General features: G+C 32.8%; 1 protein-coding gene across 1 annotated transcript in view; it reads right to left on the reverse strand.

The window, feature by feature from the left end:
- Window positions 1-17,398, reverse strand: part of wake (ankyrin repeat and fibronectin type III domain containing protein wide awake) — an 82,460-nt gene that overhangs the window by 39,886 nt on the left and 25,176 nt on the right. Inside the window, exons 2-3 of the mRNA XM_072520200.1 lie at window positions 7,484-7,619; window positions 2,059-2,231 (exon numbers count right to left, since the gene is read on the reverse strand). Coding sequence (XP_072376301.1) covers window positions 2,059-2,231; window positions 7,484-7,587 — 277 coding nt within the window. The 5' untranslated portion in view covers window positions 7,588-7,619. The remainder of the gene's footprint in view (window positions 1-2,058; window positions 2,232-7,483; window positions 7,620-17,398) is intronic.

Raw genomic sequence — 17,398 nt, forward strand, 5'->3', positions numbered from 1 at the left:
AACCAGTCGTATGAGATTAATGAACTCTTCTTGACTATTGGCAAGTAAGGCTGTGTTGTTTGCTAAACATAAGTTGTTTATTTTTGGGCCATTTATTGAGATACCATTTTCCCATCCTTCAAGGGCTCTTCTCATAATATGCTCCCCATATATATTAAATAATTTTGGAGAAAGTATACATCCTTGTCTGACACCTTGTTCTGGATGGAATTCGTTTAAGAGTGTGTCACGCACTTTAAATGTTCCTCTAGTATGTGTTCGTAATACACACTACTGGAACACACTACAATTAGGTTTTAATTTGATAATTAAAACCTAACAATTTATTTTATAATGGAAGAAGTATGTCACCCGCGTACTCTTGGGCCATTTTACATTTTACCCCACATTGTCATAGAAGCCTCGTCAGTAAACAACACCCCCTTTAAAAAATTAGGAATTTGAGCGATTTTATGAAAAATCCATTAACAAAAAATAAACGAGGAAAAAAGTATTTAGGTAATAAAGCTTGCACACTTTGGGTATGAAACGGATACAATTGATGTTTTTTAACAATTTTAAATACAGTGAAGTTGCTTACACTCAATATGTTAGCAATTAACTTAACAATCTTCAATTAACTCGAAAACTGCCTCTTTTAGTTGCACAATTTGTTGCAAATATAATCGTCGAGCTTATCGAACATTTCCATTACTTCGATCATAAAAAAAATGCATGACTGACAATTCTGCATTTGTAAAATTTCCCATTCTTTTTGATAAAAGAAAAATTAATTAATTACTAACAATAATCTACCAATAATCTTACAGCAAACTAAAAGCTTAATAATGAAGAAAAGTTAATTTAACATCCCGTATTTAACATTAGATAAATATGTTAAAAGTAGCTAAATAAAATAACTGATAAATGTTGACACTAGCTTAGTAGACAATGTATTAAAGAAATTAAAAATGCGCATTAAGATGTTTTATTTTTTTGCATACAAACGGTTTCTCATATAAAAGAAGGCAAGAAAAATTTTGTGTCACAAATTGAACGAGAAATCAAAAATAATTTGAAAAAGTGGCGTACCATCTTTTGTTTTAAATAAATTGAGACTATTACTCATCTGAGTGCCAATGATGAATATAAATTTTAGTTGTAAGTCAAAAAATGCGCAATAACTATCCCTTAAAACCCTATAAATTTCATTTGCATATATCAACCGATTTCAGATCAATAAATAAATCGTTAGTTTATAAGAAAAATTTCAACACTCCGTATCTCGAAAAACGAAGCATTAGCGGACATACAATTATATAGCAAGCTGTCATCATTTTTTAATGCAGAATCACGTCTTTGTGGTAATCTATAAGCTGGTCGCACTTATTTACCAACACTCTATACACACACACACACACACACACACACACACATATATATATATATATATATATATATATATATATATATATATATATATATATATATATATATATATATATATATATTACTTTTACTTTTCTCTCGGATTTGCTAATGTTTGGAGTAGGAAGCTATAAGTTTCTAAGAACTCTGGCGATGCCTTCGTCAGACATCCTGCGAAAGTAAATTGAAGATTGCTCCTTCTAAGAACATTAAGACATGTTTTGTAATTTAGTTATAATTTTTAATGTATTTTTTAAATAATAAGTTTTTAACACCGAAAACCATTGTAATTGATATTGTTTTTACATCTTATGTTACTTCAGTAGAACTGAAGAAATACAGGCATATATTATTATATGTCTATGGCAGAGTCCCTGCATCTCTTTCTAAAGGACCGGGTTTAGCGACCACGTGACCTTCTCATTGGTCATTTAGATCACGTGGTCGATAAACCTGGCATACGTAAATAATCGAAAGAAATTAGAGGAAAGAGCAGTACATGAATGACAAACAAGGATTATCATAAATAAAAAGAATAATTATTTAATTAATTAGATAATAATATACAATCTTTGGTAAAAGATTGTTTTTATTTACATTTACCTAAGTACTTTACTTTTAAATCATAATGCTTAATTAGTTACAACTTACCTCTGACTTGATTGCTCAATTGTTCTGCAAGTATATTTCCTGTCGGTGTAAAGATAGCTGGTAATGTTTTTGAACGCAGAAGAGGTGGACATTTTCTGCCCGTCCGCCTGGTCCCTTCAAAGCTGACAGAAGCTGCTCTTTGATCCGTTCGACATAGTATCGTCATATAAGCACTGAAATGTACTGTTTGTAGTTATTTGACATATAAAAATATACTATCTTATAGTTTTCTACAGATTTATCTAAGAGATAAAGGAAAATGTTAAGAGAACATTTTGTGTGTGTGTGGGTGAGTTTTTTTAATGCATGGTATCAAACGGTAAGCGTTAGAAACATGCGAAAAGAAAATTTAAGACTCTCACATTCATAACTCTTTAGTGAATGTTCCATTCCACAGGATATTTACCTGTGCCGGTTTGAGACTGAGTTTGAGCCGTGAGAATCTGCGCAGAACATATTAGACGGGAAAGCTCTCAACCCCTATACAGAGCATTTCGATAGTTAATAGGGAACGTCGTATGGAACTAGATCACATTAGGACTTAGGGTGTTAATAAGGTATAACTCTCATGCAAAAATACACATACACATGCACACCTGTATCATGCTCAATTGTGGAGGAACCACCAGAAAGTCGCAGCCCAATTGATTTATCATACGGTGAGAATTGTGCTGCAACTATTGCATTCCCCAACTCTCTGGTTTAAAACCACCGTGCCATGGAGATAAATGGTATAAAGGAAAACGTATTGCCTAAGCCCTGCCCCAGAGAACTGGCGAACTCTCGGAAACTATAGCTTTTGAATCTATAAATAAAATTATAAAGAGAATAAGCAGAGAGGCGACCCTGGTCACAAACTCACTCTCTGTAGCCCAAATAGGTCTCAATGACTCCAATTAGGATCATAAAGATGAACATTTAGTATCGTAAGACAGTTTTTACAGAACCTCCTGTTGTTATTAGAAGGTCCGATGTCGCTTTGATACTGAAAGCCCTAGATATACCAGGACAAATAAAATGTCTGTCGAGTCTTGGCAGTGTGTTAAAATATGGCATAGATGTCAAGCTCTCGAGGACTTGTAGGATAGTTAATGAAAAATGTACAATAATCTAATTAGCTCCATTGCGAACTGCAAATAGACGTTAAAAACTAGGTATTTATAGAAAATCATGTACAACATCATGAAACTTCTTAATAAATTAGATAAAGATGTGGCTAGCTTAGATGTTGTAATAGAACAACAAAGGAAATAATATTAGAGAAGACTATGTATACGTAAATTGCCTAATGTATGATATCTTTTCATATTCTAAATTACAAGAAAAAAGGCTTCGCCCAAATGGAACAAAGCTACAGCCAATGAGGCTACCATAAATTATTTGAAACAAACATTCCCTGGACGATTAATTTCTACACGAGGAACAATAAAATGGCCCCCTAGATCACCAGATTTAGTACCTTTAGAATTTTATTGCTGTGGAAGGTTAAAATCAAAATTATATCGGCATGAATTCGAACGAGCCACCAATTTAGCACAACTCTGTAGTCGGATACAGCCAAACCAGCTGAATGCAATAAGACTTGCTTTAGTTGATGGATTCGGATTTTGTTTAGTGCAAAATGGTGGGTCGTTCGAACATTTAATTGGTTAGAGATTTTTTTAAAAATGCCTTTAATTTTAATTTAATTATTTAGAATAATTTTTTTTCGTTGGTTTTTTCTTATAAAAATAATATTTATGTTTTGTTAATGTTAAGTTAATTATTGTTTTATTTCCAAGCCAAGCTACCGCAGCTAAAAATCTACAAGAATTGCATTTAAAACAAGTGTTCGAATTTTTCGTAAGATTTACCGACGGAAAGTTGGCGACGAAATAATTTTATGCAAAGAACTACACACTCTTCATCAGTGTCTGATAATTACTGAATACCAGATAGCCGGATGTATCTTGGCGCTTCACACTGTAAAGAAACATGATACAACATGGTAAAGGAAAGCGTTGCTTATTATTAATTTTACAACTCGTCAGGGGAATAATGCTTTGTTGTCACACATCAATTTCTTAAATCAATGTTCTTTGTTAACTAATTAAGTATTTGACTATTTGATAGAATCGATTAAAAAATAACAATTACATGGCTACTTTATTTAAGTTTTTTTTGGGACAATATTACTTTTCATTCTACAATGAAATGTAGTGGATTTAAATATTATTTTACAATCATGCATCGGACTAAAATTTTATAAGGAAAGATGTAACAGAAATATAGCAACACTGTTTACAAGTTATACCTACTCCTTCGAGATGATGACTGCCTCTCACTTCTATTCAAACAATTAAGTGTTATCTTTGTTTCACATACTGAATATCGTATACGGTATATCATTTTGACGAATCGGGAACCAGTACAGTACAAAAACCTATTAATATATTAGCTGAGAAAGGAAAGGAAAAAGTCTGTCGAATTGTAAGTGCTGAAAGAGGTTTCAATGTAACAAAGAGATGCGCAGTATCAGCTTCAGGAAATTATATCCCGCCTTCTTTTATATTCCCTCGTAGGAGAATGTCACCTCTTCTAATGAAAGGAGCACTTGTTGGTGTTATAGACTACGCAAATGAGTCTGGTTGGATGGACAAGTACTATTTTCTCCTATATCTCGATCATTTTATCAAATTCGCAAAACCTACTCAGAAATATCTAGTTCTGCTAATCTTGGACGGCCATATTAGTCACAGACAGCTGGAAGCTGTCTTAAAAGCTAGAGCAAATAACATAACTCTTTTAACATTACCACAATACTGCAGTTATCGAATGCAGCCATTGGATCTTGGCATCCTGGAGAAAAAATATCCATATAGTAAACGATAGAATTATACTGCAAAGCTTTTCAAAAAGTAGCAACTGTTTTGAAGGGCACTAAAGGATTTGAAATAAGTGACACATTTCCGTATAACAGATATAGTTGACGAGACTGACTTTTTACCTTCAACAATATTTGATACTTCTTTCAAAGCTTGCATCTCGGAAGATTTGCCCACATCAGCATTGCACCAATCTGAAATAATTCACTCTCCTAAACCTACCACTTCAAATCAGCAATTATCTGAAACTTCAACCGGCAAATCTGATAATTAATTTTCTCAACCTGGCACTAGTAAGCAGACTGATGCAGCTAGCAATGCTAGTTCTTTTACAGACATACTTCAACTTCTGTCTCCAAAACCCAGTTAACATAAGAAAAAGCACCAAACCAATACTAAAAACGAGATATCGAACCCCAAATAAAAATGATCTTGGGAAACAAAAGGAAATTAAAGGCAAAATAACAAAACCAAAACCACGCAAAGTATTGCAGAATCAGATTCAAATTTTGAAGCTTATGCAATAGTCGGAGCAAGAACGAAGAGGGCTGGATAAAGTGTCAGCAATGCAATAAATGGGTACATGATGCATGTGCCGATGTGAAAGAAGACGAATATATGTTTCTTTGCGAATTTTACAAGTACTAACTGATGGTCTCACTTGCTCTGCATACTGGTTATACAGGACCGGACGCCATTTTCACTTTTAGTTGTAGTTTTTTTTATACATGTCACTTTATTTACATTTTTTGTTAAGTATTATAATAAAAAATGTTATTCAAAACTATGGTTAGGGTGGTGGTGTCTTATTAAGTAAAAAGCAGCACTTTACTGGCAGATGCAAGTAAAAAAGTGTGTTTAGTGCTTTTTGCCCCGGTCATATCCCGGTACCTAGTTGTAGCCACATCGGTACCGTCTGAACGACTCTTTTCTAAAGCTGGCCAAATAGTAACTCAGCAAAGAAACAGGATAAAAGGAAAACTGCTATCTAAACTATTATTTTTACACGTTATTGATAAGCATTATTGGGCTTATAATTTAATATATTACTTAGTTGTTTTTTTTTCTAATAATTTGGTTGTGATTAAGATATCTATCAAGAGATAATTTTAATTGACACACCACGTTTTTCAGTAATTAAAACATGTTTAAGTAATACTTATTTAATTTATTCTTTTCACATTACTTAAAATTTGTAAAAACACTGTACTGAAAAGATATTTGATATAAGTAGAAGGGTAGCCACTTGAAGATACTTTGACCTTTGACCTCTGATGTCACAAGCTCCTTCGTCCACACTCCACGCTCAAGCCGCTCCGATCATGCCAACTGCTTAAAATTTGGTAAAGCTGTTCAAGGCATGTTCGAGACATGTTCGAGACCTGATCAAAACCTGATCAAGACCTGATCAAAACCTGTTCGAGACCTGATCAAAACCTGTTCAAGACCTGATCAAGACCTGTTTGAGACCGGATCTAAAGCTGTTCAAAGATTGATCGTATACCTACATTTTAGTATAAATAAATCTTCTTGAATTATTTGTCCTTGTTTGAGTTGTCTCAATTTACTTTGGATGTTTCTCCGTTTCGTTATAAGTTGTCTTTTCAAATCTTTATTTATCGTAAAATGTAGGTATACGATCAATCTTTGAACAGCTTTAGATCAGGTCACGAACGGGTCTTGATCAGGTCTCGAACAGGTTTTGATCAGGTCTCGAACAGGTTTTGATCAGGTCTTGATTAGGTCTTGATCAGGTCTTGATCAGGTCTCGAACATGTCTCGAACAGGTCTTGAACAGCTTTAACAAATTTTAAGCAGTTGGCATGAACGGAGCGGCTTGAGCGTGGAGTGGGGACCAAGGGGCTTGTGACGTCAGAGGTCAAAGGTCAAAGTGTCTTCAGGTGGCTACTCTTCTACTGATATAAGTCTTATTATTGATAGAATTTTGATCACTTTTTATGTGAATAATCAAAAATAAGACTCATTGCTAACGAGTTAAAGGTCATGGTCATCTTTTTGGTTGTTGATACCACATTTCAATGAAATATTAAGAAATACAGAATAATCACTTTGGGTATTTCTGAATTAGAAAAAAAATAAAATTATGGCGGAGAAACAGTTATTTATTCAGCGTGCTTAGTTCAAGAAGTTTAAAAAACTTTATAAATCATATTTCTAAAAAACTTCAGTGAGCATGAAGGACAAATACAGATAGTAATCTCATATATTATGAGAATGAAGGACAACGACAAATAATAATCTCATATATCACTATCCAACAGTTTTATTGGAAGTAAATAATATTTACTAATGTGTAGGACCACTCCTTTTGAGCAAGGTGAGTTTTACAATTTAAGAATTATTGATTTAGAACATATCAATTCTATAAATATCCATTTCCCGCCATTATTCCACTTGCAAACATAATATCCAATTAGCCTAATCAAAATCTTTTTATTCTCCGGTTCTGATTCCGTGTGAAATTAATTAGCCGAGTCTAATAGCTATTGGGCTAGTAACGAGAAAAGAGAAAAATCCATTAAATTAGCAACATCACTCACCTTTCGTTTAATTTCTCCTTCTTTTTCTTGAAAACCTTTTTAATCCTAAGTAAAATAAAAGCTGCTCGATCGATACTAAGGGATTGCCGCTTCTTTTTGTCCATGTTTTACTTGAATTTTTCTCAGCAACGTATATCTGAAACAATATCGTAAATAAGTTATTGCTGTTTTATCTTGTGTAAATGTGATAAAGAATGTTAGGAAGAAACAAGGCAAAAAAAACTTTTTCCGCTGATCCTACAAAAATCTCAACGTTTCCGCTCAGATAATCCCTGGAAGTCATTATTTCTTTACACGAGGTTGTTTTTACGCAACAAAGAATTTCAGTCAGAACATATTCATTTCTGTACTATATTAAAATAATTATTTCTTTACAGATTACTTCACAAATAATGTTTGAAATGATAAATTTTTCCTATTTTTGTATTTTGGTACCAGGACTAAATAGCTTAAACGGTAAAATCTCTATCACATGAACTAGTGATGTGAATCGAGAATATTCTCGAGAACGAGAATATTCTCGAGAAGAGAAAAAATTCTCACCGGTAATTTTCTCAAAATACTTTTCAGTATGGTTTGCGGTTTAACCCGGTTGCGCCTTGCCATCGGAAACCAACCTTTACCGAGGAAAACGGACTGTGGTGAAAAAAAAAAAACTAGTTCAAAGGGGTAGGTCGAAATAAAATTTATTTTCAGATCAGGGTGAAGTGGAGGAAGATTTAACAACTGCGAGCACATTAGGCTGCTTTAGTAGTATCGCTTCAAGCTCTAATTCCACATTGCGCATATTTATGGTTTTTTCAAATAAAGCAAAGCAAAGTTGGATCAACTATTTTCAAGAACAATTTATGCTTCTGGAACATTATTTGCAATCTCGGAAAATAAACGTTAGCAGTCTTCATTCTTTCAAACATTAAGCCACCTTTTAAAATGCCTTCACGATATTCTTTGTCCAATAAACTTCTAGAAACAGAATATGAAAGCACAGCCAAGATAAAAATTAAAATAAGTGAAGCCAATGCTTTATGACTGCAGTGGATGGTTGAAGGTTGAAGCAATAAAAGAAGCGAAGCCATTATTATATTTTATTACCACCGCTTCTACATACCCACACACTCAACTTATAAATAGAAGACTTCCCAAAAATGATAACTCTGGCTTCGATAGAGACAATGTTAAAACTATCATTAAGGAAAGTAATAATTCTCATCTTTTACTGACCAGTTTTAATTAAATCCAGACTGGAAAAAAGAAGACAACTAGGTAAACCAAAAGCGGTAAATTTTTTGGAGTAGGAAAATTAGTTTTAGGTGAACATGTTTTCTGGGTACGACAGACCCCATTGTTGAATATATAACCAAACTATAGTCAGATATGCTAAAACTAAGTCAAGTAGTAAAATAGAAACACATGTCCAAATAGTATTACTTTTAAGTCTCTTTAGAAAGCAAAAAACAAGAGCAAAATTTTCAGAAATTTTTAGGAAAAAGAAAGCATACCAATATAAACCCAATACATTTGTCAGATAATCTATTAGGTCCGCGTTTTAATAGTGTTGTAGTGACTAAGAACTGGTGTATTACATATCTAAAGAAGAATTTTTTGCAAAACCATGCGTTCTAAGGTCCTTCAATGCTTTAGAGCCCAAGATTTGGTGAAAAGGAGCCTGTTTTGGAACAAAAATAAATAAATTAGTGGTTTCAATTTTGGGAATGCCTGCTTTGGGAACTAGCGCGGCTACCGAAAAAGTTTAAGTACACATGGTTTCATACACTCTTCGAAAAGAAATCGTTACAGATACTGTTTCGTTTCGCATCTATATTTATATATATTTAGGGATTCTACAGTATTCACTGCCTTCCCTCGCTCAACCGTTTCCATCTCTGTCTGTTGTTCCATTCTCCATCGTTTAGTCCTCTCTTACTCATGGCGTCGTCTACTTCGTTCCTCCAGGATTTTCGGGGTCGTCCTCTTTTCCTCCTTCCTATGGGGCTCCATTCGGTTATTCTTTTTATCCATCTGCTGTCGCTAGTTCTTCTTACATGTCCATACCACTTTAGTCTTTTTTGTTCTATATATGTTAGTATGTCTGTTTCTATTGATGTTCTTTGCTTTATTTCGTCATTACTTCTCCTATCCATTCTTGTTACTCTGCAGCATCTTCGCAGGCATTCCATATCTGTTGCTATTATCTTACTGCTGTTTTTCTTGTTTATGATCCAATTTTCGGCCCCATATGTCATAATACTTCGCACTAATGTTTTATAAATCTGCGTTTTTGTCTTCATATTTAGGTGTCTATCCCACCATACTGAGTTAAGTTGTCGGATTGCTGTTCTTGTTTGTCCTAATCTTTGTGTAATTTCTTCCTCTGTTGTTGCCTTTTTCGTGATTATGAACCCTAGGTATTTGAATTTATCCTTTCCTTTGATTGTTACGTTGTCATCAATCTGTAGATCTTCTATGTCTTCTTCACTTGTAGATAGGTACTCTGTTTTCGCGAGGTTAATATCTAGGCCAGCCTTGGTATATTCTTCTTGTAGTTTCTTCATCATGTAGCTGAGGTCGTCTTGGTCTTGTGCAATCACTACTTGATCGTCTGCAAAACTTAACGTATATAGGTATTCGTTCCGTACCGGTACTCCCATGCCTTCGCATTTTCTTTTCCATGTAGTCAAGGCTTTCTCTAAGTATATTTTGAATAGGGTTGGAGATGTGGAACAACCCTGCAGGAGCCCTTTTGTTGTGGTGAAGTCTCCTATGATTCTTGTTCCCATTTTAATGGACACTTTATTTTCTTTATACAGAGCTTTTGTAGCTTCTATGTGTTCCGTCTGTATTTCTAATTTGTACATTGCCTCCCATAGTTCTGACCTTGGTACAGAGTCATACGCCTTTCTCAGATCCACAAATGCCAAGTGTATATCTCTATTTTTTGCTTTTTTCTTTTCCAACAGTTGTTCCAGTGTGTATATGTGGTCTATGCATGATCTTCCTGCCGTGAAGCCTGCCTGATCCTCCCCGATTTTGCCTTTTATCGCTTGCTCTATCTTTTCTCGCAGTATCTTCCCATATAATCTTCCTATTGATGATATTACGCTTATTCCTCTGTAGTTTTCGCATCGTTTTCTATCTCCTTTCTTAAATATAGATGTCATATATGCCGCCGTCCATTCCTTTGGGAGCTGTTCTCCATTTATGGCTTTCTGAAATATCCATTGTATCATCCGGTGTAATTTTTTTTGATCCGTATTTTATAAGCTCAGGTGAGATGCCTCCAGGTCCCGGTGCTTTCTTATTTTTGATTGCTAATCTATATTTATTTTAATTTGATCTATATTTATTTTAAAGTTATTTATTACAGTGGTAATATATTCATACGCGCCACTAACGGGAGCGCTTTGTGTTTTTGCCCGTTGAGGTAGAAGCCAGCTTTTGACGCGAACAACCTCACTTCGCCATCAACACTCGACCAAGTCGGTCGATATTTTGTATAGTCGGCTTTTTAATCATTGTAATTATAACATACGCAATAAAAAGTGTTTCAACCCCCCTTAGTTTTTCTTCAGATACCTTTATAGCTTATAATTTAAAACTATTGGATCAGAACCAAATATCAGCGATGTCCAAGCGGTCCAGAGAACCTATCTACTTTGCACTACCAGTCTTTGCTCCTTATCTTAAAGAAATATCTTAATGCTTTTTTTCTTTTTTTTTCTCCACGATTTCCGAAGTGGAGATTGAAACATTAATAAACTTATTTTAACATTCAATTGTGGCTTACTCTCATTAAAATAGTAATTACTTTAAAATGCCACAAGAAAATAGCTTCAAAACAATATTTTATAATTTTATTAATTAACTAGCGGACCAACTCGACATCGAGTTTTTTAAATTAATATTTTGCGAGAAAATATACAATATATACAATGACCGGAAGTAAAAATATTTTTATCAATAACTCAAAAACTATAAATGATAATTTCGTGAACTTACATTTTTGAACTCTACGTTGAATTCTCTATTGATTTGACTAATAAAAACGAAACCGGAAGTCGACCTCAAAACCGGAATGCAATTTTTAGTTCATCAAATGTCGACATGGATATCATTTAGCAGATAATTTTGCATGCTGATCACGAATCCGGTGTCAGATTTGCTCTATCTTGACGTTTTCTGCGCGTTTCGGGTCACTTCCGGTGTCTGCGCGGCAACCGGAAGTACATATTTAGATTCGTCTCGACGAGACCTTTCGATCCATATATACATTGTGGGGTCTAAAACTTAAAGTAAATTTTAACTTCCGGTCATCTCAAAACCGGAAGTGAATTTTTGTACCAAAAGTATATCTTGACAATCTCATACGTAATACTAATAATATTCCGAAAAAATATTTTAATTATCTAATATGGTTTTTGAGTAAAGTGGTGGACAAGAAAAGGGCTTAGCGTTTTAGTATATAAGATGTAGTTAATTGTTCTATCCTTGCTGCTCCACAATACTTCAGTAATTCGTTTGGTATCCCGTCTTTACCTGCTGCTTTTCTGTTCTTCAGTTTTTCAAGTATTTTACGAAGTTCCTGTACATTTAAATTAAGTTCTTAATTTGTGGTAATTTCTTGTGTTTCTGGTTCTAGCGTCGTTTGTACCTCCTCTGCATAGAGCTTTTTTAGGTAGTTAATCCACGTATCCTCTTCTATGTGTTTTGGTTCTATTAGTTCCTTTATCTTCCTTCTTTGACCTCTTATGAAGCTCCATATTGCCTTTTGCAGTGCATGTGTTTCGTTTATAATTGTCTTTAAATTCTTCTAATAGTCTTTTGTTTTGCTGACATGGATTTCAGGTAAGCTTTTTTCTTTTCTTTACATTTGACAAAATCATGTTTTAATATTTTTTTGAGCACTTTCACTCAACTAAGCACGATTTTTGTAATGGATATGAGTAAAAAAATTAATAGAATCCGGCCATTTTCCGGAAACCAACTAATATAGCGGCTCTGGTCGCGGTACCAACGGCATCATTTTGACTTGACCACTGACGCAATACAATCCAAAGGCTTCACCTTTGAAATACCTTGTAATGTGGAGACACGTTCATTTATCCAATATCAACGATTTGCTGTGAACTATAATTGTTTGCAACGTTATAATTGAATGCTGCTCGATCCGGATTAAACTCGAAATTTCTACGTTGTTGATTTAGATTTCATCGATTCTGTTCAATTCCATTTCTCTCTTCGCGTCGATCGTCATTTTTACAATTAATTGTTTTTACATAATTTTTCTAGGGAGAGCGATGCTCCGCAGCCCTCCCTCACCAACCGCCACCGTTTATTATGTATCCTTAATGGGATTATTCTGTTGTGGTATATTTTATAATTCGTTTAGTGAGTTCTGTGTGAAGTATAATGTTTATGATCTGCTCGTATAAAATATTTAAATTTACTTTATCATATATGTGCTTTCGTTCAACGTTTTCAATTATTTAGTGTTGACACTATGGAAAATCCAAAAGTGTTTGTACCTGCAAAAGCAAAATTGATATTCTACTGCGGAAGTTTCGTGTTTATTTACAACCAGAATTTAAATCTTTTTATCATGGTTAAAAAGTTTTAAGCTAAGTGAATCATAGCGAGATTCACTGTATGACTCCGGTAAATGTGGTTATTTATTTGGTTATTGGACTGGTATAATAAGTTAACAAAATTAGTTTACATTTTTTTAGCAATTTAAATAATGTAATGTAATATTAGCAACAATAGAAAGCCCCTAAAATACCAATGGCAAAATCGACGTAAATATAAAAATAGAATTGTATTAAAGTGCTATTTAAATCATAATTTTTATTACCTTTGGCTCAATATATCTCACCTCAAAAATTTCCTAAGAATCGCTAATAGTCTAGGTGCCAGGCGACATATTGTATCACTCATACATAACAGGCTACAGTTTTCAGGATAGCTCCATAAGACCTCGACCCCCAAATATCTCTTGGGATACTTTCTGTACCGGGTGCCTTTTCTCTCCAGCTTATCCAAAAGTGGTCATTTTGAAGTGATGTATCAAATTTATTAATAACGTATTGCTGTTTAATGAATACAAAAGTCAACTTCGTGAAATATCCGAAAAAAATCTTGTCCGACAAAAATTTTGATTCCATAAGGGAGTCCACCAAACTAAACATGCCAAAAAAACAACTTCAAAAAATTTAGTAATAACAAGATGATTTTCTCTGTATCGTTCAAAAATAACGTGAAAAATACTATTTTTACATTGTCCGACAAAATGTACTCGCCGATTTTTCCGTCCGACAGTGAAAATCGGCTTTTCCACGAGTCAGTGGAAATTTATTAATAACGTTTTGTTTTTTATGATTTTTAGTTTTTAAATGAAGCGTACAACTTAATGAATGAATTGTCCGACAAAAAAATAGGGCCTTTTATCTAAAAATTCAAAAAATATATAGTCGAGATATATACTTTTTTGTAGAATTATTATTATTTATTATATTTTGTAGAATATACTTTTTTGTAGAATGTGTGAGTAATAAAATTGTAGATATATCCTATTTATAAATAACAAGCTGATTTTTTCAAAACTGTTTTATAAAATCTCATAGTATACAAATGTAGAATTGACGGATAAAAATATTTTTCCGATTTTTCAGTCGGACACGTTTCGTCGTACCCTTGGCTGAAATTGTGTATATAAATTTTTTTTTAATTGTAAAACCTTTGTTTTTATTTATTAATATCCTTAACATTACTATTTATGATGGATTTTACTTGCTACATACTTTAACAAGATTACCTCAAAAGTATGCAGCAATTTCTAAATACATTTTTAAATTTCTACTCTTTGAAAGAAAAGAAGTTCATATCATATTTGACAAATACAACTCATCAACTATTAAAGACCACGAACATTAGTTTAGAGGAGAAGAGAGTAATATTCAATATGATATCAGAAGAGAAAATATGCCTCAACAGATTTTGGCAAATTATTAAGAAACAGAAATTTTAAAGAAAAGTTTGTGGAATTTCTCATTGAAGACTGGCGCAACGACGAATTTGCTGAGATATGTGAAGGAAAAATATTAAAATTTAATTATAATAATTGTTACGTGTATGAAGTTTTTAACAATCGAATGAAAAGATCTGTAGATTATAATTCATCTTGTACACATGAAGAAGCAGATACAAAGATTGTACACCATATTTGCCAGATGAACACGAACTACCAAATGACAGTTCGTTGTACCGATTCTGACATTCCTATAATTATGTTATCCAATATGGAATTTTTAAAATCTAATGTGGAAGTTATTATAGATATGTCAACCAACAAAAAAAAAGGAATATTTTAATATCAATGATATTTATCAAAATTATGGAGAGCAAATAACACGAGTTCTAACAGTATGTCATGTATTTACTGGCAATGATTATAACTCTGCATTTTATAGAAAAGGAAAGAAGAGACCATTTGATATTTTCAAAAAAAACGAGAGATACCAGGTAGCCTTCCTGGATCTTTTAAGAATCCCTCCATCTAAAATGAATACTTCAAACCCAACATTTAAAGTCATTGAAGAATTTATTTGTAAAGTTTATTCCTTAAAAAGCAAATACGTCAACATGGGGCTAGTTGAGCTCTTCGAGGAGGCTTTTGGAAACAAAAATCACGATGAAATGGTAATAAAAGTTCAGTTAAGAGGTCTCCATGCATCAAATATGCCTCCATCTAAAGAAAAGCTATTGCAACAAATTAAAAGAACAATATTTATATATGCAGTGTGTGGTGCAATGCACATTTAAGATCACCAACAAATTTAAAACCTGAAAATTGTGGATGGACACTGATAGAAGAAAATATTACCACCATTGGTTTGATGGCCCTCAGTGTCCTACATTTGATGATATATCTTTAAATATATCAGGTAATAATATTTTATGCTTGTTATTTATATTTGAAATATAGTAATTGTAAAAAATCATAATCTATTATTAAGTATTTCAGATACGGAAAGTAAAAATGAAGAGAACGATAATTACATTAATAGTTCAAGTGATGAAGAGTTAAATAACAGTTCTGATGAAGAATGATAAAAAAAAATTAATTATTTAATTATTTTTTATTGTATAGGTACATATGTTTATATATATTTATATTATTTTTACATTTTTTTTAATAATCATTCAAAATATACCTAATATAAAATATCAAATACTTACCTAAATACCAGTAATTCTTGTTATACGCATAATTCTCAATAACGCGATTTAATAAATGCGAATTTTTGCATTTCACGCGAAAAATAACTGATTTTTTCATAGGGCGCTCTCGCACCATTTGATTTGTCCGCCAATAGTATTAAACATTAAATAATTATCTAAAAAATGAACTTTGTACTTAGTCCGACGGTTATTAATAAAATTTAAGCTTTGCGTAACATCTGAAATTTGTATAGATTAAATAAATAAAACAATTGCCATTTTTTGTCGGACTGCAATTTGGGTACATTTTATTTGTCGGACACATATTCCATTTAGTATGTAAATCTTTCACAAATATATTTTTTTTTGTCCGACAGTTATTAATAAATTTCCACAGACTCGTGGAAAAGCCGATTTTCACTGTCGGACGAAAACATCGGCGAGTACCTACATTTTGTCGGACAATGTAAAAATAGTATTTTTCACGTTATTTTTGAACGATACAGAGAAAATCAGCTTGTTATTACTAAATTTTTTGAAGTTGTTTTTTTGGCATGTTTAGTTTGGTGGACTCCCTTATGAAACCAAATTTTTTGTCGGATAAGATTTTTTTCGGATATTTCACGAAGTCGACTTTTGTATTCATTAAACAGCAATAGGTTATTAATAAATTTGATACATCACTTCAAAATGACCACTTTAGGATAAGCTGGAGAGAAAAAGCACCCGGTACAGAAAGTATCCCAATAGATATTTGGGGGTCGAGGTCTTATGAAGCTATCCTGAAAATTGTAGCCTGTTATGTATGAGTGATACAGTATGTCGCCTGGCACCTAGACTATGATATTTTCTCGTATAAAATTTATCGATTTCTTAGCTACATAATTTAACGATTTTAAATTTTTAAACCTTGAAATATCAATTTCGTACGATATTTCACGGTTTGAGGTTTGATTATATTTTTAAGAGAGTCGGTAATTTCCATTTTTAAAATTTAATCTAAAAAAATGTAATTTTCGGAAAAAGAATCAGTTTTCTTTTCTTGTTATCAGTTCATCATACTTTTTATATTAACTTCTTAATTTTTGCAGCAGCACGTTCTGAGATTATTTGCATAATTTGTAATTATAGGTGGACTACTCGTATTATCAAATTTTCTATCTGACATTATAGGACGCGGCATTTACATCTGACACATGTCTGACACGGACATTTTTAGAAATCTGTTGAAATCTTCTTCTTCTTCTAATGGCGCTACAACCCTTTTTAGGTCTTGGTCTGCTTAATAATGTTCTTCCTGTCGGATACTTTCATTCGCCACTGCCTGATGTTGATGGCTTTAAGATCTTCTTCTACATCGTCTATCTACTTTTTACGGGATTACAGGGGCACCGTTGAAATATATGTATTGATAATTATGGAATATTACTGAGAATAAACCACAATTTTAATTTAAAACATATTTATTTTGACGTTTCGCTTTCCACTTCGGAAATCGTTCTCAAAATTTTCGAAGTGGAAATCAAAACGTCAAAATAAATATATTTTAAATTAAAATTGTGGTTTATTCCCAGTAAAAATAGAAAATTGTATTAATATGCCAAAAGAAAATAGCTTTAAAACAATATATGAAATATTAATTCAGTCATTTGTTATAGAATAAAAATACCTGTAGTACGTCATACGCTAAATGAATAAACA

The sequence above is a fragment of the Diabrotica undecimpunctata genome, chromosome 1 (genome assembly GCF_040954645.1).
Source record: "Diabrotica undecimpunctata isolate CICGRU chromosome 1, icDiaUnde3, whole genome shotgun sequence".
In the NCBI taxonomy this organism is placed as follows: domain Eukaryota; kingdom Metazoa; phylum Arthropoda; class Insecta; order Coleoptera; family Chrysomelidae; genus Diabrotica; species Diabrotica undecimpunctata.